Source organism: Homalodisca vitripennis, chromosome 6, assembly GCF_021130785.1.
Source record: "Homalodisca vitripennis isolate AUS2020 chromosome 6, UT_GWSS_2.1, whole genome shotgun sequence".
NCBI lineage: Eukaryota > Metazoa > Arthropoda > Insecta > Hemiptera > Cicadellidae > Homalodisca > Homalodisca vitripennis.
The window spans coordinates 9,685,608-9,710,229 of NC_060212.1; the positions used below are offsets into that span (position 1 = coordinate 9,685,608).

At 34.6% G+C, this 24,622-nt stretch overlaps 1 protein-coding gene across 1 annotated transcript; it reads left to right on the forward strand.

Moving 5' to 3' along the window:
* Positions 1-14,151: 14,151 nt before the first annotated feature.
* Positions 14,152-16,685, forward strand: LOC124364092 (protein ALP1-like). Its single transcript, XM_046819275.1, is given in 3 exon segments — positions 14,152-14,675; positions 15,661-15,819; positions 15,821-16,685. Coding segments are annotated over 3 exon segments (1,122 nt in total). The 5' UTR covers positions 14,152-14,445; the 3' UTR covers positions 16,554-16,685.
* Positions 16,686-24,622: the final 7,937 nt, after the last annotated feature.

Genomic DNA, 24,622 nt, shown 5'->3' on the forward strand with positions numbered 1-24,622 from the left:
AGTGAAGAGGTCAGAGAATTGAAGAGAAGGTTCTTGGAAGCCAACAATCAATATCTTCTCAGTGGAGGTCATGGAGATAAAATAAGAGCGAACACCTTAAAAAAGTCATATGGCCTAAAACTAAAAGAGCTTCGTCGCACCTTTAACTCCAACCACATCAGCACATCCGATAATAAAAGCAAGGCCATCTGGGATGTGATTAACTGCGAGCGAAACCCTAACAAAGTCCCACAAACTGAAGTAAAATCCTTGTCTGTTGACGAAGTAAACATCACGGATCCTAATGAAATTGCTTCCTGTTTTAACCAGTTTTTGTCGATATTGCGGAAAAAACTCTTCAGTCTTCGGCTGTTGCCTCAGGTCACTCACCTCCTAATCCAACTGTCGAGGAAGTCTACAACGGCCTAGTAAGACTGAATGAGTTTACAGCTACAAACGAGGCGGAATTGATTAGGACGATCGACTCTATAAAGCAAAAACCCTCTGCTGGTTTGGACGAGATCTCTTCCAGAATGGTTAAGTTCTGCAAGGAGGAGCTTCTGGTGCCACTTGTACACATATGCAATCTCTCCTTTCAGCAGGGACGCTTCCCTTCTAAACTAAAAGTGGCTAAGGTTTTTCCTCTCCATAAACGAGGGAAACAAGAGGACATGGGCAATTATAGGCCAATATCGTTGGTTCCAACTTTCTCAAAGATCGTCGAGAAGATTGTCATAACAAGACTATTTCAACACCTCAATATAAATGGCCTTCTTACCAAATGTCAGCATGGTTTCATGAAGGGTAGGTCGACACTGACAGGTTGGGTGGAACTTCTAGAGGACATCATCAACAACATAGAGAATGGCTACTCCGTCTCCGGGATCTTCGTCGACATGAGTAAGGCTTTTGATTGCCTAGGCAACGAATTGATTCTATCAAAACTGAGCTTCCTGGGAATAGATGGAAGGGCTCTCTGCTGGTTCTCTGACTATCTGGAAGACAGGTCACAAATTGTGGAAATTTCTCACGTCACTGGGGGGAAGTTGTGCAGGTCAAGATCCTGTCCTCTGCCTGTACGCAGAGATGTGCCTCAAGGATCAGTGTTGGGTCCTGTTATGTTTATATTGTTTACTAATGACTTACCATCTTATGTCAACCCCTATGGCAATTGCTATATGTATGCCGATGATACCGTCATCTTATCATCAGGGAAGAATGTGGATTCAGTTGAGGTCAATTCCTTCATTGCTTTGAGTGTGGCCTCTGACTACTGCTCCAGGAATGACTTGGTTCTAAACGAGGAAAAAACAAAGCAGTTGCTGTTTGGACCAAAGAAAAAAGCTAATATGTGGTATCCCAAATCTTCTGATCACAAACAACACCAAACACCTGGGTGTTGTTGTGGATGTTGACCTCTCTTGGAAGAATCATATAGATTGTCTTTACAGGAGATTTAGCACTGCCTTATTTGCCATTAAAAGAATTGTAGCTGTGGGAACTGAGGAGGCAGTCAGAGCGACTTACTTTGCCTTGTTTGATAGCCATATACCTATGGGATCGCTTTGTGGGGTGTATGGTCCTGCTTCAATTTGGAGAGAATCCTACTTATCCAGAAGAGGGCGATTAGAGCAATGGCTGGACTTGGATTCCGTGAAAGCTGTAGGGAAACCTTCCGTAAGTGGGAAATCCTAACCGTGGCATCAGCTTACATCTTGGCAACTATAATGGAAGCCTGCAATAGCAACTCACCGATAAATTCATCTATCCACCAGCACCGAACCAGGAATGCGAACACCTTCTTTCAACCTTCTTTCTCATCGCACAGCGCTGTTTGCGAAGAAACCTTCCTACGCAGGTTCCAGATTCTTAAATCTCCTTCCGAATGAGCTGAAGAAGAAGGGATTTCACCTTCAGACGACACCTGAGGAGGTGGTTTGTGCAACGACCATTCTACGCAGTGAATGAGTTTATCTCTTGGAAGGACAATGACCTAGCTTTTGCAAGTCTAGTCTAACTCAACATGTATTTGAAATTTGAAGACTGTATTGACGCTTATCAAATCTTGATGATTGTGAATAAAAGATGTTCTCTCTCTCTCTCTCTCTCTCTCTCTTTCCGCCATCTTGTTTTAGCCTGCCGTCACGATTGCCATTGGCTAGCCCCTCTGGTCAGTCGTAGGTGGTTAGTAGACGAGTGAAGACGTATTGTGACCTGTATTCCGTTAGTTTAGTTTTAATGATTAGTGTTTTGTATAGTTTTGTATTAAGTGCATGTCTTCTTTAGTGTTAGTGAAGTTGACAACAACATGTAGGTTGTGATTCCTGACTTAGGCGTGCCACAACGCTTTAGTAAGATTTGTTTATTTTAACCTAGTTTGTAATTATGTATTAGGTTAGTTCTTTACCTGAAGAAGAGATCAGATTGCAGATTTCGAAACGTAGTGTTACTGTTTTCTTGTTTCACTGAACGATGGCAAATGTCCGGAAAAATCCTGTTTCCTTCACAATCCTTGCCTTGCCAGAACCCTCTCCAACCCTCATTCATTAAGGATTCTTTATTGTACCCTTGTAAGACCCCACCTCGAATACTGTGGAGTCATATGGTCACCTCACCAGGTCTACCTAAAGGACGCTCTGGAGGCGGTCCAGCGTCGTTTTCTCCGCCTCATCGGGACCCGTCTTGGGTACCGGTACCAAGAAGTCCCACTGGATGATGTTGCCGCCCTCATGAAGCTTCCTTCCCTCGAAACTAGACGTATCATGAGTGATATCCTGTTTCTTTGGCGTCTAGTAACGGCTGACATCGATTGCCCTGACCTTCTTCAGAGAATTTCTCTCAGAGTACCAACCTGCGGCACAAGATCGCAAAACCTCTTCGTCACAACATCTGCACGAACCAATTACATGAGGAACAGCTCTATCATTAGAGTACAGAGGCATGGCAATTCAGTTTCTGAAGATCTGGACTTCTTCCACCCCTCAAGCATTTCCAGCTTCCGCTGCCGTCTCCAGAGCCTCTTCAATTAATATGTAATATTTTCACTATTTACTCGTTATGATTGTAATTTGGGTACATTTATTATTTTGTTGTTTAGTTTATTATGTTTAGGTTAAAGTGTTTCTGTTTTTAGGTATTGCATTGTAGAGTTTAATTTATTGTTATTTATTACTATTTATTATTGTTGTTGTTGTTATTCTTGTTATTGTTCTAGTAGTAGTAGTAGTTGTTGTTATGCGCATTATCTATTCAATATTGATTATTGTTGGTTGTTTAGTTACGTATGTAAGTATATACATGTACATGTTGTATTCATTTATTATCTATATATCATGGGTATATCCATCTATATATTATTATTTATATTTATATATTATTATCTATTATTATTATTATTTGGTTATATATATATGTATGTAAGTATGGATACTGGAGCATTTATTATTTATTATCTGATATTGTTTTAGGCATGTAAACAGTATTGTAATACTATATAGTATTATTGTGCACCAAACTTTGTAAGCACTGTAAAAATGGCAATGCCGTTAAATAAATAAATAAATAAATAAATCCTTCCATCGTCAAAAATAACCTTTAAGCAAAGAAGCATAAAGGGTTATTCAGTTATCAAAGAATGCCGTTCGGAATTTCTTCCGCAACGAATATATTTCAGTACAGAATCGAACAGTGTTTACAAGACTTGTCCAATGTTGTTGTATTTTTAGACGATATATTGATTTCAGATGTAAACGATGATCTACACTATCAAAAACTTCAGTGATAAGTAATATGAAGGCAAGGCACAGCGTGCACAACATAGGGACTTCTGTTTGAATGAAATTGCTAAGGGACTTGTGGGATATTATCTGCTCAGCTAATGACCACTATATCATTGTCATTCCAATGACAGATTCCGAGAGAGATGGAGAGTGTACTCTACTAAAATTAGCCAGGTATGTTAAGCCAATCTGCATTGAAAAGAATATATTTTTAATTTATGTTGATAGTAAGCTCATATCAATTTATTTTATTATTACATTATTACCAAATTTGTTTCCTAATAGAATTTTACAGTATATTTTCTGGTCATAATTCATATAATTAAATATTGATTCTTTCATTAAGCTTTAACAATATCATCCATTGACTATATTGAAATTGCAAAAAGTAATAGTATCATAATAATAATAATTATTATTATCATATTTAATACTTTTCAGTTAAAATGAGACTGAAAAATCTACGGCTTAACTCTTGAATAATTTGTTTTGACGTGACAACGTCTTAAATTAGGTTGCGGCTCGGAGTCACTCATGAAAAAGTGTAACGCCCGGTAACGTTACGATGCCCGTCCAGTGGGTCCGCCGCACGGGATCCGCACGGGATAAAGCAGATAACTGTGGGTCCGCCGCACGGGATAAAGCAGATAACTATGTTTATTCGTGAAAATGTGGAGTGCTTAGATTCGTCATTTACAACAACTACAACAATAAAGGTATATAATTGTACACTGATATTTCATTATCGTAAACTATGATTGATTGATTAATTGTTAGATTGACACAAAAGTTGAGGAACCGAGTTTATAGGTTATGTCATACTATTGACAAATGTTGATAGTGTTAAGTAAATTATTAGTTTAAATCACTCTGCAATCAATCGTAATTCAGTCGATTGAGAAGAAACAGCGCGTATTACTAGTCAAACATTTAAAATAACAAATTATAACCTCTAACCTGTCATAACAGTGCGACTAAACAAACGAACTAAACCGACCAATCACCACGCGCGGAGTTAGAATTTAACTGTGTTTAACAATAATTTCAAATTCCAATTTTAGTAAATGTTTTTATTCAACTTTACCATTTACAATAACAAATTTTAATTAATTTCAAATTATGTACAATGTTTTAGTAAACAAAATATATTTCTATAGTTAAAATTTGTGCAATTCTTATTTTCATTCAATTCCTTGTTCCTATTGTGCAATTTAATAATATTCATATCAATAAATATTCTACCGAGAAAAAGACGTTGTCACGTAAAATCTTCGCCCGTAAAACCGACTTTACAGGCAACCATAATTTTTTTTATATATAAAAATATATAAACACATACAGGCAGGCAAACTGTACTAAACATTTCTGAGTAAGCCTTGATCCGAAGAATATATCCCAAAAACATCTCAAAGAGTTTTTATATATATGTACTATGTAATAGAAATATGATACCAGATTAATAGTAAATCCAATATGTTTATAACAAATTTAAATTTAAACATCACCTTTTTAACAATAAACAGCATAGTACAGAACGAGTGCAACATTAACATTTGCGACCTTCTGTCCTCTGAGACGTCAGAACAAGTTGATATTACATTCTAAACTAAGAACTTTCAATCAGGCAGTACCCAATAGTGCAATTCACCTGTCACTGTTGATTGTTCTCAACATGCGATTGGACTCTATACTCCTAGACTTGATTGACAGTGTACATAATAAGTATAAATTATAATAAATATAACAGTAATGATAATAACTGTTGAGCAGATAAGCAACCTAGAAATAACAAAAAAAGAAATATATAAATGAACAACAATGTTAATAAAATATTTTTAAATAAGTGACAATGCAAAAAAAACTAAGAATGAATATCAAGTGAAAAAGATCTATAAAAACTAACAAAGAAAAAAATAATAAATAAATAAAACATTTCACAATAGAAACTACCATCCATAACAATAACGAATGAGAAACACATAAAAAACAAATGCCGAATATAATAATAAATAAATAAATAACAACTGCACAAATCATATACATAAAGTAAAGACATACGAACAGCTACAATTATGGCAAAAGTGACAACTATATAGCGCTATGAATAAATTAATTACTTCATACAAAGAAAGAAAAAACATATTTATGCCATGCCCACATCACTCAACACTGTTGAACTCAACTGTTGATTTTTCTCGTTAATGTACATTCCATAATATCAGGTAACCATACTAAGAAACTTCCAATCAGGCAGTACCCAATAGTGTAACTCACCTGTCACTGTTGATTGTTCTCGTTACTATACATTCCATAATTTTAGGTAACCATTCTAAGAACGTCAATCAGGCAGTACCCAATAACGCAATTCACCTGTCACTGTTGATTGTTATCGTTACTGTACATTCCATAATATCAGGTAACCATACTAAGAACGTCAAACAGGCAGTAACCAATAATGCAATTCACCTGTCACTGTTGATTGTTCTCGTTACTGTACATTCCATAATATCAGGTAACCATAGTAAGAACGTCAATCAGGCAGTACCCAATAATGCAATTCACCTGTCACTGTTGATTGTTCTCGTTACTGTACATTCCATAATATCAGGTAACCATACTAAGAACGTCAATCAGGCAGTACCCAATAGTGCAATTCACCTGTCACTGTTGATTGTTCTCGTTACTGTACATTCCATAATATCAGGTAACCATACTAAGAACGTCAATCAGGCAGTACCCAATAGTGCAATTCACCTGTCACTGTTGATTGTTCTCGTTACTGTACATTCCATAACATCAGGTAACCATAATCAGAACGTCAATCAGGCAGTACCCAATAATGCAAATTCACCTGTCACTGTTGATTGTTCTCGTTACTGTACATTCCATAATATCAGGTAAACCATTCTAAGAACGTCAATCAGGCAGTACCCAATAATGCAATTCACCTGTCACTGTTGATTGCTCTCGTTACTGTATATTCCATAATATCAGGTAACCATTCTAAGAACGTCAATCAGGCAGTACCCAATAATGCAATTCACCTGTCACTGTTGATTGCTCTCGTTACTGTACATTCCATAATATCGGGTAACCAAATCACACATCTGATCTTTCATCTGTATTTGCTAGAATCAGGTCATTTTAAACCTTTCTAGTGATTTTGACTGAGATCTGTTGAACAGAGAGTAAAAATAATCACTCGTAAAACATTTATAAATTCTGGTTTATTAATTTTTTGGAGTTTTTATGCGTCCAACCTACAAATAGAGATATCAAAAACACACTATTTTGTAGCAGTAACAGGCCATAATAATTCGAGTCCTAGGAAAATTTCTACATAAAATCTAGTAAATATTTTCTTCTTGCAGTAAACGAATATACAAAATGCCTCCTCTCAGAAAGGTAGGGCCACGTGTGCGTAACAGCTTAGCTGGGTTAGCAAAAAGGGCAAGATAGACATATAAAGACATCGAGATATTTCTCTGACAAATACAGTTTAAACATGTTAAAACATAAACGGTACATTTGACACAAGACTCACCAGATGAACAGTGTAAAAATATTCTCTACTAGATATGTAAACAATAAACATATTTTTATCTTACTATGTAAGATATAAAAGTTGTATATAAAACAGGGCATATATATATATATATATATATATATATATATATATATATATATATATATATATATATATATATATAGCTTATATATATATATTTGTAGACAAACACAGCAAACATTTGCAGTATACGCAAATTGAATGAATAGTGAATACTGGTTTTGTTTTCTGGTTACGTATGTATACACTGCATACAATACCAATGCATATAGGGGGGTCTTTTATCTAACTTATCTACTACATTATTGAGATATATCTCTGTTAAATACAGTTTGAACCTGTAAACTATATATTTTACACAAGAGGATAATTTTACTTAGTAAACAGTGTAATCGTCTAAAGATATCCGCACTTGAATTAAGTTCTGTTATGAGTGTGTAATGTAGCATCTGCTAAATAAGCCATTTAATGTTTATTCGTTAAATATTTATGTCAGAAAATATATACAAAAATATTTCAGAATGTAATTTGTAATGTTAAAGTATACAAGACTTGTCCAATGTTGTTGTATTTTTAGACGATATATTGATTACAGATGTAAACGATGATCTACACTATCAAAAACTTAGGGAAGTTTGCAAGCGCCTAAGCGAAAATGGTCTCACAGTAAAAAAGAATAAATGCACATTTTTTGCACCTAAAGTGGAGTATTTAGGTTTCTTTATTGACAAAGAATGGTTGCACACTTCCGAATCTAAGGTAGAAGCAATTAGGAATGCTCCCATACCTAAAACAGTGACAGAGGTCAAAGCTTTAGTAGGTCTAATTAATTACTACTCAAAGTTAATACTACATTGTTCCACCATACTAAGTCCCATGTACAGTCTTCTTAAGAAGGACACACCTTTTAATTTTGATAAGAATTGTATCGCAGCTTTTGACAAAGTAAAAGAGTTACTTTCGAACGCACCAATTTTGGCGCATTATGACACTAATTTGCCTTTGAAGTTAGCCGTAGATGCTAGTTCAGTTGGCTTGGGAGCCATCCTAAGTGTTATCTCACCAGGTGGTATAGAGAAACCAATAGCCTATCAGTCACGCACACTCTCACAAGCTGAGCGGAAACTATTCACAGATAGAGAAAGAAGCTCTGGCTATCGTATTTGCAGTCAAAAAGTTTAATCAATACTTGTACGGTCGGAAATTTATTTTGTACACTGATCACAAACCTCTTTTAAGTATCTTTGGAAATAAAAAAGGGTTACCTATCTTTGCTGCCGGCCGTATGCAAAGATATGCTTTGTTCCTGTCCGGTTACGAATTTGACATTCAATACGTAAAGACGGAACTAAATAATGCAGATATGTTATCTAGATTGCCTTTAAGTGTCAATCACAACAATGCTACTGATGAGTTTGCGTGGCAAGGTACATATTTACATTGTATTCAAGAAAGCTCATTACCTTTGACTTTTGAACATGTAAAATCAGATACACAGAAAGATCCAGTTTTAAGTAAAGTGTATGGCTACATTATACACGGTTGGCCTAATGTCATTCCTGAGGGAAGCGAAGAGCTTACTCCGTATTTCCAGAGACAGAACGAACTGACAGTTGAATTTGGAGTAATTATGTGGGGTTATGAAGTAGTCGTACCAGTAACTTTAAGGGATTATGTACTTAAAGAGCTTCATTCTAGTCATTTAGGTATTGTGAAAATGAAATCGGTAGCACGCAGCTACGTCTGGTGGAACGGTATTGATGAACAGATCACAAATATGGCTAACAGTTGTTTCTTCCTGTCTCCGGGAACGGAACAACCCGTCAAAGAGTCAATTACATGTTTGGCACTGTCCTTCCGCTCCCTGGGAACGTATTCATGTGGACTACCTAGGACCTTTTAAAAATAAAATGTATTTAATCGTCATTGACGCTCACTCAAAATGGTTAGAAGTAGGCGAAGTTAGTTCAACTTCCGCAAAACTAGCTATAAGTTTTTCTAAGAGAGCTATTTAGTCGCTTTGGTCTACCTGTTAATTTACATTCTGACAATGGACCACCCTTTACCTCATCGGAGTTTAAACAGTTCATGGAAATGAACGGTATAAAACATACTTTCAGTCCTGTGTATCATCCAAAAAAGTAATGGCCAAGCAGAAAACAGCGTGAAATTTGCTAAAGACAAATTACAGCGAGGATTTCATGACAATGCAGATGCTAGCGTAGCCTTGAGTAGGATATTGTTTGACTACCGTAACTCTGTACATAGTACCACCAATGAAACACCAAGCAAGTTAATGTTTGGCAGGAAACTGCGCACCCGGTTGGATCTATTGAGACCAAACATTACCCAGTTTGTAAATAAGAAACAAGAGGAGAGCAAAAATAGTTTTAATAAAAATATTACTAGGGTAGTTTATCCAGGTCAAACTGTATTAATGCGAGATTACAGGTCAAACAACAAATGGTTGCAAGGTATTGTAAATAAACAAATCAGTCCTGTTATGTATGAAATAGAGTTAAATTCTGGCATTGTAACGAAACGTCACATAGATCAACTGATCGGTCTGAGTGACAGTTCGCTAGACAGAGACTCGAGTGCAGTAGCAGAAACTGTACCGAGAAACGTGACAACCCCTACTTCCGCAAGCGCAGACGTAGACTTGGCAGCGCCGCAATACCAATCGCAGTGTAACTCTCCCCCTGCACATGATGTAAATCGATCGCCAGTTTGCATGGCAACCACTACGGCGAGTGGTGGAAGGTCATTCTCTTCCCCCTCTACCCCGCACCGTACTACACCCGTATCAGCGCGCGTAAAATCAGCTGTTCTTGACAGCACCTGTCAAAGTCGGATGCGACGCTATCCTGAGCGCACTAGAAAACCTGTAAATAAACTTGACTTATAATATAAATTTACTTATTCAGTAATGGTTATGTATTATGTTATATTATGTGTTTTTCTTTTTATTATATTGTGGTTTTATCAAGCGTTTATTTGAATTTAAACTTGTTTAGTGTTTACTTTTTGTCAACTTGTTGTTAATTATAGAATCATGTCAGATCAGTACTTTATCAATTATTACTTTAAGTATAAGGAGGAAGCATTCAAACTATTGAAGGACAATTAATTTTTAAATTTGATTTGTTTGTAATTTCTGAATTTAATAGGGAGGAAATTGTTATATATGAATATTCTTTGTATCATTATCTAGTAAGTTTAGATATATTTGCAACAAGTGCACCTCACCCCATATGACGTAATGTGTCGGCTGTTTTAATCGTATGATTTTGAATAAACGGCATTGGCTACTCGAGATCACCTGACCCCCCTCTCCTTTGGTCACTGCCTCGTCCGAGCATTCCTTGAGCCGCTGTGGGCAGTCAACTCCCAGTCTCGCTTGTCACACCACCCCTCGTGTGGCCGTGTTTTAAGAAATGTAAAAGTGTTCTTTATTTCGATTCACCCGCCCCCGGCATAAGTACTGTTATTTAGAACAAACATAACACAAACGAACCAGAAGAATCATTCTTGAGTCAGAAAAACAGAATTGTGATAAATTTTCGTTTATGTCAATCCCTTATGTGCCGGGATTATCGGAGAAAATTAGAAGAGTAGGTAGAAAGTACAACATTAGAACCGCGTTTAAAACACACAACACTCTTAGACAAAGTCTCGTAAAAACAAAACCAAAAAATGGCACACAGGATTCCAAAAACTGTGTTTACAGTATAAAATGTAGTTGCAATAGGGAATACATAGGAGAGACAAAAAGACCACTAAACGTAAGGATACAAGAGCACAAAGATAACACGAGAAAGGGTCTCACAGAAAATTCAAAAATTGCACACCATTGTTGGTCCGAAGACCATCATATGAATTGGGATGAAGCCAACATAATACATCGGGAACCACGTTTCTTAAAAAGGAAATTAATTGAGGCAACATACATTAAATTGGCAGACCAACCAATCAGTCAACCATCAGTCGAGATTAGGCCGCTTTGGTTGCCAATTCTAAAAAATGAACTAAAGAAAAAACCAAAAGTATCAAACGGATCAGATATTTGTAATAAACCAATGCGGAGTCACAATATGGTTTTAAGAAGTTCATCTCGCATGAACCAATAATAACGAAAGATAGTTAATTTATATGTAATTATCATTCATTATTGAGTAATACACTTGTTTTACGGCACTGATAAACTAAAAAATTACTACTCGTATTATTGATTAGGCATTATGAATCCTAAAGTTTTAATTGCATCAATTTTTTTCTCTTAAAATTTGAATTACGCCTTTACGTTATCTTGAGGTCTTAAGCTAGAGCTTGTGTAACTTATTTGTTACCTCTTTTTACTACAACAATTACAACACTTTCTTATCTTGTTCTGCGCAGCTGCGCCTAAGTTTTATTACGAGTGGGCTTAACGATTTTGTTTCAGAAAGTGTTTCTACAAGTTTATAGTGTTGCAGATTGGGTTAATTTAAATTTACAAACATTTATTACTACGCTTTAGATAAAATATCGATAAAATTTAGTATTTTTACAATTATATTAGTGTTATAAAACTTTGTGATAAAAATATAGTTATATTATTTTCTAGGTCCTCATAAACCATGGTCCATGTTGTTTGAGCGATTAATTATAAAAATTATTTTTTTATCCCAATAAGATTCTGCAGTATTTATTACAAATTTTAATTGAATATTTACTTATAAGTTCTTAAAAAGTGTCAAATACTAAATAAAACTGATAGTTCAATAAAATACGTCTTCATACAATAAGAATAGTTACTTACAACCTAATATTATTTTTAAAACAAACACAGTTCACTATTAAATAGTAAAACTTTTCAAATTCCCTTACGTGTGTTTCCAATCAATAAGACTCGCAAAGGTATTTGAGAAACTCATATACACTAAGACCCATAAGTAGACCCGTGAGGAAGAGAAATTTTTGTCCTTGGCGGTTGATTAAAACTGGTTTTAACTTCTAAAACATTTAAAACCATAAACACATTAATATTCTTTGTTTAACATAATTTTATGTCTCAATTAGGATGTGTTTTAAAGCTATAAATTATTCGTGAAACATTTAATCGACGTTTACAGCCTGAGATACTTAATCAGTGCTTACCGTATACGCTACATGTTGAGTTGGAAGAGTTGCTTCAGTCCCGGAATGTCCTTTGATTTACAGCGCCGCTAATGTCTGTACAGGTGCCGAAGTGTGCTGTTGTTCCTTAGTTGCTACACTGCCGAGTTTCACAACTTGTAGTCTGTCTCTGTTGTGGGTTAACTGCTAGCCCTAAGCGTGCCAAATTGGCTGACATGCACCTAACTTATTCTACCTTGCAGTATATTCGAAGCATACTAATAAAATCTAATTTGTGAAGGAAATGAAAGGATTTTTGGACAGTTATCATCGTTTGGTGATATAAACAATAAGTATCTCTACCTTTCGAGTTCTGCATTTTGATCTCTTTCTCAGATAAATAACAAACTTTGCAAATAACTACAATATGATTTTATATACAAACCATCCTAGAACGTTGTGAAACGTATAATTCAGGATTCAGAACAAACCATAAACTACACATAACGTAGCTATAGTAGGAAGGTTAGATCCAATTTATTTTTCAATTTAGCTCCAGTTCACTTCCTTTTATGGCAGTGTCTGGTATCTGACGCTATATCAGACATGATTCCTGGAATATGGAGTCATGTCCTTCTGAAGAGATCCAAAGAATGTCAACGACGAAAAATCTGAAAACGAAACATTTACATCGTTTCGACATGAGAGACACCTATATATAGGTGAAGTGGCAGTCTCATTGTCTCATCAGGTACACATTTGGCAGTAAACTACGATGTGATATGATGTCAAAACTCCCTGTAAAAGAACGCAACCATTAGTAAAAAAGGAAACACTCCCATCTAAAAATAGTATTTCGAAAACAAAGAGTTACTTATGAAAACTCCTTCGCAGATGGTTATAGGAACTAATAACACGAAAGACCACCAAATAAATTAAACACAAATGAAACTCCAAAAAGACACTGAGAACTGCGTCTCGTAGCTAATTATATTTCCCCTTCAATTAAACCAGCTAACTAAAAACCAAGCCTTCAATTGGCCTCCAACTATCCAATCAAAAGGTCAGAGATAACAAAGTAATGTTCAAACTACCACTATTGTAATCACGTTCACAAACTAGACGACCAGAAAAACGTACTACCTCATTTTATCATCCTATATCCGTAGACCCTGTTCGGAGTAATTACATAATTTTATTTGCCTATATTTTGACATCATTAATTATACTTTAAAATATTTTCGCATACATTTTTCCCATAAATATTTAACTCCCTATGTAACATATGCTCTAATCTGTTTCTTTAAACTATCTTTCTCCAATCTATAAAGATTGACAGGATTCTTTTTCCTGCAGCACTTCATAACATTTAGTCTTCTACTATGTAAATTATACGGTGGTACTTCAGCGCACATTCTATATCTTCAAAATCAGTGTTATTCGGTAAAAGATTGTTAATCGCATATTCATTTCTTTAAAAGTTAAATGGCTTTCCAATTTTATTTTAGGGTGAGAAAACTGTGTGTATTGCGATTTTGCTTACCATACCTATCAGACCATAAACTAGCTTTTTTGGTTGAGTGAATATTTTCTTTACGATTGGATGTAGATTTATGCTAAGTATTAAAATATTTATTGAAGCACCTTCTTTACTTCAATAATCCCGTACTTCAACATGAAACTAAGGTTACAGCAGCTCGGCGGTTTCTAGCAAAGTTAGGCCTACCACACACGGGTCGACCCGTTTGCAACCAGAGTTTAGAACTAGTTTCAAACGCAACGAGTTTGCAACCAAAATAAAACCTGACTCCACACACGACGCGACTGGGTGTGGATCAGTTGGCGATCTCTGTGCGAACATGCGTATAGTGGTATAGTAATGTTTACATTCACATTTTTTACTTGATAAATTATCAATAATTGAATAGTTATTTGTCGGAGTGTAACTTTATCGATCATGTCAAGTACTAGTGAGGATGAGGAAGACATAATTGCATGTTTTCTATGTCGTAGACACGAAGAATGCGCAGAAAATATTGGTGTCACCCATACATAGAGAAAAATGTAAGGTGCAGACTATTCGTAGCAGCTGAACAATTAAAAGAGACAGACAGAAAGTTTATAGCTTTCTACAGAATGTCCAAAGAGTCATATGTGGAATTGGTGACGCTGGTTGCTCCATTTATACATAAGGTTGACACAAATATGAGGGAATTTGTGACTGCTGAAGAAAGAATACTCATAACTCTAAGGTATGTATTTATTGTCAAAATACAAAATTAGATATCAAGTAATTATTCCAGATTTTGCACATAGAACTGGTTGGCGTCAATGTCCTGCGTAAATTGTGTGTAGTAATTACCAGCGGATGTTGGCGGCGCACTAATATTGCTGCCTGACTGGTGAGAGATTAGTGAAATGCTGGAATGTGGCGACGCTGGTGTGACATCTGATGTGCCTGATATTTCATCAATAAGAGTAAAAAACTTTGCGTTTAAATTGTTTGATTTGTGAATCACTGAGTTCTTCCAACTCTGGTATCAAGCTAAGAAGGAACATTTTCAAAGCTTCTTTCTTGTTACTATCGTTTGCGGTAGTACTATTTTCAAGTCGTGCTGTTTTTGCCTTAAAATATGCAGCAAAACATTGATCTGCTTCGACGGCGGCTTTTTTTCTTCTGCGTTAGGCGTTTTTTTACCTTCATTCGGAATGGACGATGGCTGTGAGCTGGTATGAGGTTGTATTGGTATGATTGGGGATGACCGGGAAGTATTATCCTGTACTATTGACGGCGATTGCGGTGATTCAATTGAAGGATCATCTGGAATATCATCCAATATTTGTGATTCCAATAAAGTTTCGTCGGTATTTACGTCGCTACAGTTAGGAACCTCTGGTAAATTTCCTGTAGAAGGAGGAGCTGATGTTCTTACAAAACGGCAAACAAAACTGCATGGCCTCTGCCAGGTAGTAGGCCTTCTTCTTAGCGCCAGATCCCGAAGGTGAAGGTTTGATTTTTCGCATGAATACTGTCCGGAGATTACGCCACTTGTCTTTGCATTCCGCAGCTGAAAAGAAAAAAGGGATAGCAAAACTTGAATCGGTTGGCCGATGTAAGTTGTAGTATAAAGTAGAAATGCACAATATTGTACGTGTGATAAGTACACTAAGTATTTATATATAATTTATGAAAACCCGTCAGTAATTATGCTTGTTACATTCAAGCGTTTGTTACAGGTATTTGGCTACAGGATGTTCATTTGTCGCTCTCTCTTTATATTTTGCAAGAGGCGAGAGTACAGTTGGAGTCATTATTAAAGAAACCACGAAAATCATTTGGAATGCATTGCAAGCAACTTACATGCCGGTACCAATAGGTGACCAATGGAAAGTAATTGCGTTTTGAGACATTGTGGAACTTACCAAATTGCCTTGGGGCGTTAGACGGAAAGCATATCCGCATTGAGAAATATCCAAATACTGGTTCAGAAAATTTTAACTATAAAAGTTTCAATTCAATAATCTTACTCGGATGCTGTGATGCTGATGGTGCTTTCACTATGATAGAACCAGGATATGCTGGACGAAATAACGATGGAGGTGTTTACAAGGTCAGTGCCATGCGATACTGGCTCAACCATGGTGCTTTTCAAACTCCGCCACCCACCCCATTGCGATACGACGACATACAAAGACCATTCCCTTACTACTTCTTGGCAGATGAAGCGTTTCCACTAGCACGCAATGTAATGAGACCATACAATGGAAAATCACTCAATGATGTAAAAAGAATATTTAACTACAGATTAAGCCGAGGAAGAAAATCTATTGAATGCACGTTTGATATGGCTACTGAAAAGTTTGCAGTGTTAAATGGTCCCATAAGATGTCGCAATGCAGAAACAGTAATCGACATCGTAAAAGCCGCTTGTATCCTACACAATTACGTACGTAAAAGAGAAGGTATCGACTATACGCCGGCTACAGTGGAAATAGCTGAAGGACCATGCCCAAGACAGCATCCAATCACTGAACGCTCTTCGGCAGTTACTGTGAGACAATATTTGGCAAGTTACTTCATTTCTCCTCAAGCATCTCTGCCCTGGCAGTGGGAAAAAGCTATAGAATAAATCATTCTTCCAAGTGAAACATCATTGATTGCAAGATGTCGGTTTTGCAAGCCTATAAGGACTCAAGTAAACTGTCAAAACATACTTCAATAAAACTTTGTACATTAAATTATAACTATATTTTGTAACTGACTTATTATTAATTTCTTTTAATTTAAAATTATAATACAGAAGGGCCAAAATCCATGATATTTTAAATGGGTAAAATATTTTACATTACCGCCATTATGAAACGGTAAAAAATGTTTTATTTTCTCAAGACTGTATTATCAACCGCATGAATTTTAGTTTCTCACATATACTATAGTACAGACAAAGTATGGTGGTCATGAAAAAATTCTAATTTTAAACGGTTTTAAACTGTCAAATTATCGATGATAACGATAGGTCTTGAGATATCAACACTAAACATTTTTGCTTATTTTGACTGAAAAACCATATCGTTTGGCTAGCACTACTTCACAACGGGACACCCTGCACATATCTGCTATCAATTACCTGTCATGTTCATTGCTACTCCAATCTCGTGCCAAGCCTTGTCAGTTATATCCTTTCTAGAATATCCCGGTAATTTGTAATTATACAACACTTCGTACTTTTCGACCTCTGCTACAAGTGTTAAATTCAACTCTTGATCACCCATCTTGCACTCACAAACACGTGAAACTATGCAACGCAACTGTTTGGTGACAAGAAAAAATACGGTCGCATGCGACCAGTCGGCAACTGATTTCAAACTGGTTGCAGTTTAGTCAGCCCGTGTGTTGATCCCCACTCCAGCACACGTCCAAGGTCAACAAACAGTTGCGTCTGCAACCGATTTGAAACTATAGTCGCAAACCGGTCGACCCGTGTGTGGTAGGCCTTACTGTGCTAGTCCAAATCTGATGTTTGACAATTATCACTGTAAATACATAAAATTCAAGGGTAAAATAAACAATTTCATGTTGTTTTCAAGAATTGCGATTGGATTTAGATTTATGCTGAGTAACACAATATTTATTGAAGCACCTTCTTTACAGTGATCTCGTACTTCAATATAAAACTAAGGTGACAGCAGATTAGCGGTCTCTAGCAAAGTTTGTGTCCTTGTTATGTGGCAATTATTACTCTCAAGATGCAAAGTTTTAAGGTCTTGAACTATCCACATCTTCCACATGTCACTTCAACAACGTTTGTTCATAGTGAATACCGAAAGATAAATCACGCTTCTTTTAAGGATGAATTTTTTGAGCCGTATTTGCAGGAAATTAAAATGTTAAAACAGTTATTTCATAAATCTCTTTAAACGTCTCTTCAAGGATTACAAACAACAGAAATCAAGAACAGCTATACCAAAACCTCTAATCCACACATCAAGTGGGATTTTACTTCCTAAAATACACAAACTATCGTAACATTTGTATGACTGATTAGTTCCAAAAAGTTATAAAAAGAGTTTTTATGAAATTCTAACCAAAAAGGATCATTCAGGTGCTAAATACAGCCGTGAAACTTCTAAATCCACACACTTAGATATGAGTTGAAAGTAATTAAACTAGATATGACAGTTGGATACAGTAAAAGGTGTTTTTAAGAATTATTTTTCCCAGTACCCCTTGAATAGATGACTATTCGTGCAAATACCGCAACTCTGCACGCTTACGATGAGTTCAATCAAAGTAATTGCCTGTTTAAAAGCTGGTAGATAACCCATGCCATTCATATAAAGTGGAAAGTGCTATGATGCTTTGTGTTTCCCAGGACTCCTGGTATGTATGACGAATATAGGTGTAAATTTCGCAACTCTGCAACCTGTAATCGAATTATTTGCATGCGCACAGATGAGTTATGACATCTGGATACAGTGATTTACGCTTGAACTGAACTTAAAATTAGCTTCATTCTAATGTCACATTGAAGAAACATATTTTTATTATTTTATTGATCTTGTCCATAAATTAAGGCTAAATACCTTACATAAATAAAAACATTTTGAGGTTGCATTACGTTTTACTATAAACTTATTATTTGATGAGGTATTGATTGGATCTATATAAGTTCCAAGAAATAATAAAATAATGCTGGATATTTATCCATATTTTTTATGTTGCCCTCTTACACACTTAGCGAAATACTTTTGAATTTATAATTGTTAAGCCTCATTAAAAATTTAAATATATACGTCAGATCGTATTTTAAATGTCGTGTGGACAGATAATGTGTCAGAAATAAAATATCTTTAGTCCTTTGGTGTTAATCTGCGCTAACGTTCTATTGAAAATTGTAAGAACAGAGCAATGACTAAATTTTACAACTTATATGACATCAATACATATTGTAGATATTCCAAATGTACAAAAAGTATTATATACATATTTATATACGTGTGTATATATGTATTATTTATAAATGAATATATAATCATATATATATATATATATATATATATATAAAACGGCCATTTGAATAATAATGGAACATTAACACATTCTGTAATCAAAATGCATTCAAAAGCGAGTCTTTTCTTTTAAACATTCTCGTATATTGTAACTTAAATCTTGCTTCAGTGATAAGTAATATGAAGGCAAGGCACAGCGTGCACAACATAGGGACTTCTGTTTGAATGAAATTGCTAAGGGACTTGTGGGATATTATCTGCTCAGCTAATGACCACTATATCATTGTCATTCCAATGACAGATTCCGAGAGAGATGGAGAGTGTACTCTACTAAAATTAGCCAGGTATGTTTACCCAATCTGCATAGAAAAGAATATATTTTTAATTTATATTGATAGTAAGCTTATATCAATTTATTTTATTATTTCATTATTACCAAATTTGTTTCCTAATAGAATTTTACAGTATATTTTCTGGTCATAATTCATATAATTAAATATTGATTCTTTCATTAAGCTTTAACAATATCATCCATTGACTATATTGAAATTGCAAAAAGTAATAGTATCATAATAATAATAATAATTATTATTATCATATTTAATACTTTTCAGTTAAAATGAGACTGAAAAATCTACGGCTTAACTCTTGAATAATTTGTTTTGACGTGACAACGTCTTAAATTAGGTTGCGGCTCGGAGTCACTCATGAAAAAGTGTAACGCCCGGTAACGTTACGATGCCCGTCCAGTGTGTCCGCCGCACGGGATCCGCACGGGATAAAGCAGATAACTGTGGGTCCGCCGCACGGGATAAAGCAGATAACTATGTTTATTCGTGAAAATGTGGAGTGCTTAGATTCGTCATTTACAACAACTACAACAATAAAGGTAAATAATTGTACACTGATATTTCATTATCGTAAACTATGATTGATTGATTAATTGTTAGATTGACACAAAAGTTGAGAAACTGAGTTTATAGGTTATGTCATACTATTGACAAATGTTGATAGTGTTAAGTAAATTATTAGTTTAAATCACTCTGCAATCAATCGTAATTCAGTCGATTGAGAAGAAACAGCGCGTATTACTAGTCAAACATTTAAAATAACAAATTATAACCTCTAACCTGTCATAACAGTGCGACTAAACAAACGAACTAAACCGACCAATCACCACGCGCGGAGTTAGAATTTAACTGTGTTTAACAATAATTTCAAATTCCAATTTTAGTAAATGTTTTATTCAACTTTACCATTTACAATAACAAATTTTAATTAATTTCAAATTATGTACAATGTTTTAGTAAACAAAATATATTTCTATAGTTAAAATTTGTGCAATTCTTATTTTCATTCAATTCCTTGTTCCTATTGTGCAATTTAATAATATTCATATCAATAAATATTCTACCGAGAAAAAGACGTTGTCACGTAAAATCTTCGCCCGTAAAACCGACTTTACAGGCAACCATAATTTTTTTTATATATAAAAATATATAAACACATACAGGCAGGCAAACTGTACTAAACATTTCTGAGTAAGCCTTGATCCGAAGAATATATCCCAAAAAACATCTCAAAGAGTTTTTATATATATATGTACTATGTAATAGAAATATGATACCAGATTAATAGTAAATCCAATATGTTTATAACAAATTTAAATTTAAACATCACCTTTTTAACAATAAACAGCATAGTACAGAACGAGTGCAACATTAACATTTGCGACCTTCTGTCCTCTGAGACGTCAGAACAAGTTGATATTACATTCCAAACTAAGAACTTTCAATCAGGCAGTACCCAATAGTGCAATTCACCTGTCACTGTTGATTGTTCTCAACATGCGATTGGACTCTATACTCCTAGACATGATTGACAGTGTACATAATAAGTATAAATTATAATAAATATAACAGTAATGATAATAACTGTTGAGCAGATAAGCAACCTAGAAATAACAAAAAAAAGAAATATATAAATGAACAACAATGTTAATAAAATATTTTTAAATAAGTGACAATGCAAAAAAAACTAAGAATGAATATCAAGTGAAAAAGATCTATAAAAACTAACAAAGAAAAAAATAATAAATAAATAAAACATTTCACAATAGAAACTACCATCCATAACAATAACGAATGAAAAACACATAAAAAACAAATGCCAAATATAATAATAAATAAATAAATAACAACTGCACAAATCATATACATAAAGTAAAGACATACGAACAGCTACAATTATGGCAAAAGTGACAACTATATAGCGCTATGAATAAATTAATTACTTCATACAAAGAAAGAAAAACATATTTATGCCATGCCCACATCACTCAACACTGTTGAACTCAACTGTTGATTTTTCTCGTTAATGTACATTCCATAATATCAGGTAACCATACTAAGAACTTCCAATCAGGCAGTACCCAATAGTGTAACTCACCTGTCACTGTTGATTGTTCTCGTTACTATACATTCCATAATTTTAGGTAACCATTCTAAGAACGTCAATCAGGCAGTACCCAATAACGCAATTCACCTGTCACTGTTGATTGTTATCGTTACTGTACATTCCATAATATCAGGTAACCATACTTAAGAACGTCAAACAGGCAGTAACCAATAATGCAATTCACCTGTCACTGTTGATTGTTCTCGTTACTGTACATTCCATAATATCAGGTAACCATAGTAAGAACGTCAATCAGGCAGTACCCAATAATGCAATTCACCTGTCACTGTTGATTGTTCTCGTTACTGTACATTCCATAATATCAGGTAACCATACTAAGAACGTCAATCAGGCAGTACCCAATAGTGTAATTCACCTGTCACTGTTGATTGTTCTCGTTACTGTACATTCCATAATATCAGGTAACCATACTAAGAACGTCAATCAGGCAGTACCCAATAGTGCAATTCACCTGTCACTGTTGATTGTTCTCGTTACTGTACATTCCATAACATCAGGTAACCATAATCAGAACGTCAATCAGGCAGTACCCAATAATGCAATTCACCTGTCACTGTTGATTGTTCTCGTTACTGTACATTCCATAATATCAGGTAACCATTCTAAGAACGTCAATCAGGCAGTACCCAATAATGCAATTCACCTGTCACTGTTGATTGCTCTCGTTACTGTATATTCCATAATATCAGGTAACCATTCTAAGAACGTCAATCAGGCAGTACCCAATAATGCAATTCACCTGTCACTGTTGATTGCTCTCGTTACTGTACATTCCATAATATCGGGTAACCAAATCACACATCTGATCTTTCATCTGTATTTGCTAGAATCAGGTCATTTTAAACCTTTCTAGTGATTTTGACTGAGATCTGTTGAACAGAGAGTAAAAATAATCACTCGTAAAACATTTATAAATTCTGGTTTATTAATTTTTTGGAGTTTTTATGCGTCCAACCTACAAATAGAGATATCAAAACACACTATTTTGTAGCAGTAACAGGCCATAATAATTCGAGTCCTAGGAAAATTTCTACATAAATCTAGTAAATATTTTCTTCTTGCAGTAACGAATATACAAAATGCCTCCTCTCAGAAAGGTAGGGCCACGTGTGCGTAACAGCTTAGCTGGGTTAGCAAAAAGGGCAAGATAGACATATAAAGACATCGAGATATTTCTCTGACAAATACAGTTTAAACATGTTAAAACATAAACGGTACATTTGACACAAGACTCACCAGATGAACAGTGTAAAAATATTCTCTACTAGATATGTAAACAATAAACATATTTTTATCTTACTATGTAAGATATAAAAGTTGTATATAAAACAGGGCATATATATATATATATATATATATATATATAGCTTATATATATATATTTGTAGACAAACACAGCAAACATTTGCAGTATACGCGAATTGAATGAATAGTGAATACTGGTTTTGTTTTCTGGTTACGTATGTATACACTGCATACAATACCAATGCATATAGGGGGGTCTTTTATCTAACTTATTTACTACATTATTGAGATATTTCTCTGTTAAATACAGTTTGAACCTGTAAACTATATATTTTACACAAGAGGATAATTTTACTTAGTGAGCAGTGTAATGGTCTAAAGATATCCGCACTTGAATTAATTTCTGTTATGAGTGTGTAATGTAGCATCTGCTACATAAGCAATTTAATGTTTATTCGTTAAATATTTATGTCAGAAAATATATACAAAAATATTTCAGAATGTAATTTGTAATGTTAAAGTATACATAAATATAATTTTGTAATTTCTCAAGAAAGGGTACAATGAAAGGTTACGAAGGGTATCTTTCTCTCTTTTCTCTTTTTGTATTTTTGGTTGAGGTGGGAAAGAAGTGGGGGGAAGGGGTTGGATGTTCTATGATACAGTGAGGGTAGCAAGATTTTTCTGATAGTCTAGTTTGTTAACGTGATTACAATGGGACATTTTATAGATTACTTTGTTCTCTCTGATCTCGTGATTGGATATTTGTAGGCCAATCAAAGGCTTGGTTTTTAGTTAGCTGGTTTACTAGAAGTGGATGTATAATTATCTATGAGACGCGATTCTTGGCGTCTTTTTGAAGTTTCTTTTGTGGTAAATTTATATGCTGGTCTTTCGTGTTATTAGGTTCCTAAAACTATCTGCGAGGGAGTTTGTATAAGTAGCTCTTTGTAGTAGAATTAAGATTTTCAGATGGGAGTTTTGCTTTTTACTAATTGTAGAGTTCTTCTACAGGGATGTATAAATTTTTATTCTAAGGAGAAATAAAAAGATTTTAATTCACTTTATAATAAACGCAAGTTTTCAAGAGAATAAATGTCGTTGTAAGTATATTTGAAAGTAAAGTTTTTTATTGAAATATTATTTGAAAATTAATACTAATAATAAAAAACACAATAACGTTTGTACATCGAGATATAAACAGCTTGAAAAATATTTTTGGGTGCAACATAGTTAAATTACAGTTTGAACATTGAGAACGTACCGATAATAACAAGTTGACAAACGAGTGGTACAAAGAACTTTTCAGGATGTTTTCAGTCAGTTTTATTCAGCCTTCTTCGTAATAGAGAAAAGCACATTTTATTTTGAATTAAATTATAAATTATGTTTTTTTAGTTGTATAAGAATGTCACATTTTTAGTTCGACTTTTTTATTTTAAGAAGTTAACTTTAATTGATTTTGTTTGAAGGAAGAAAACCTTTTCTTGAGAAAAATCAAAAGTGACTGTGTAAAGAGAATTACAATTAAAATATATAACAAGTACACGGATTATTATTTTAGTCTAAATTACGAACAGCTAGGTAATGAACAGGTTTTAAAGTGACTTGAGAAGGTATTCTCCAGTCTATCTACCCTAAAGAATATAATTCTTAATGTTTAAAATAGGTAATTAAATGGAGTAAAATTCATTAAAAATTGTGCTAAGGGATTTTGTGAAACTTGCAGATCTCTCTAAATTTAAATTCTGCTTTTAGTTTATAATCTCATATTATTTTCATATTTCTCTTAAATTTACAGTTTTAACTTGTTAATAACACAAAACTTACATTTGACATAAGAGGATAATGGACCGAGACCAGGTAATGGTTTAAAGTTATCAGTACATAAAAATGTTCTGTGCTATGTACATATACCCTGCTTATATTCTCTTTAAACTTACCTGGTCGAGATATTTCTCTGACT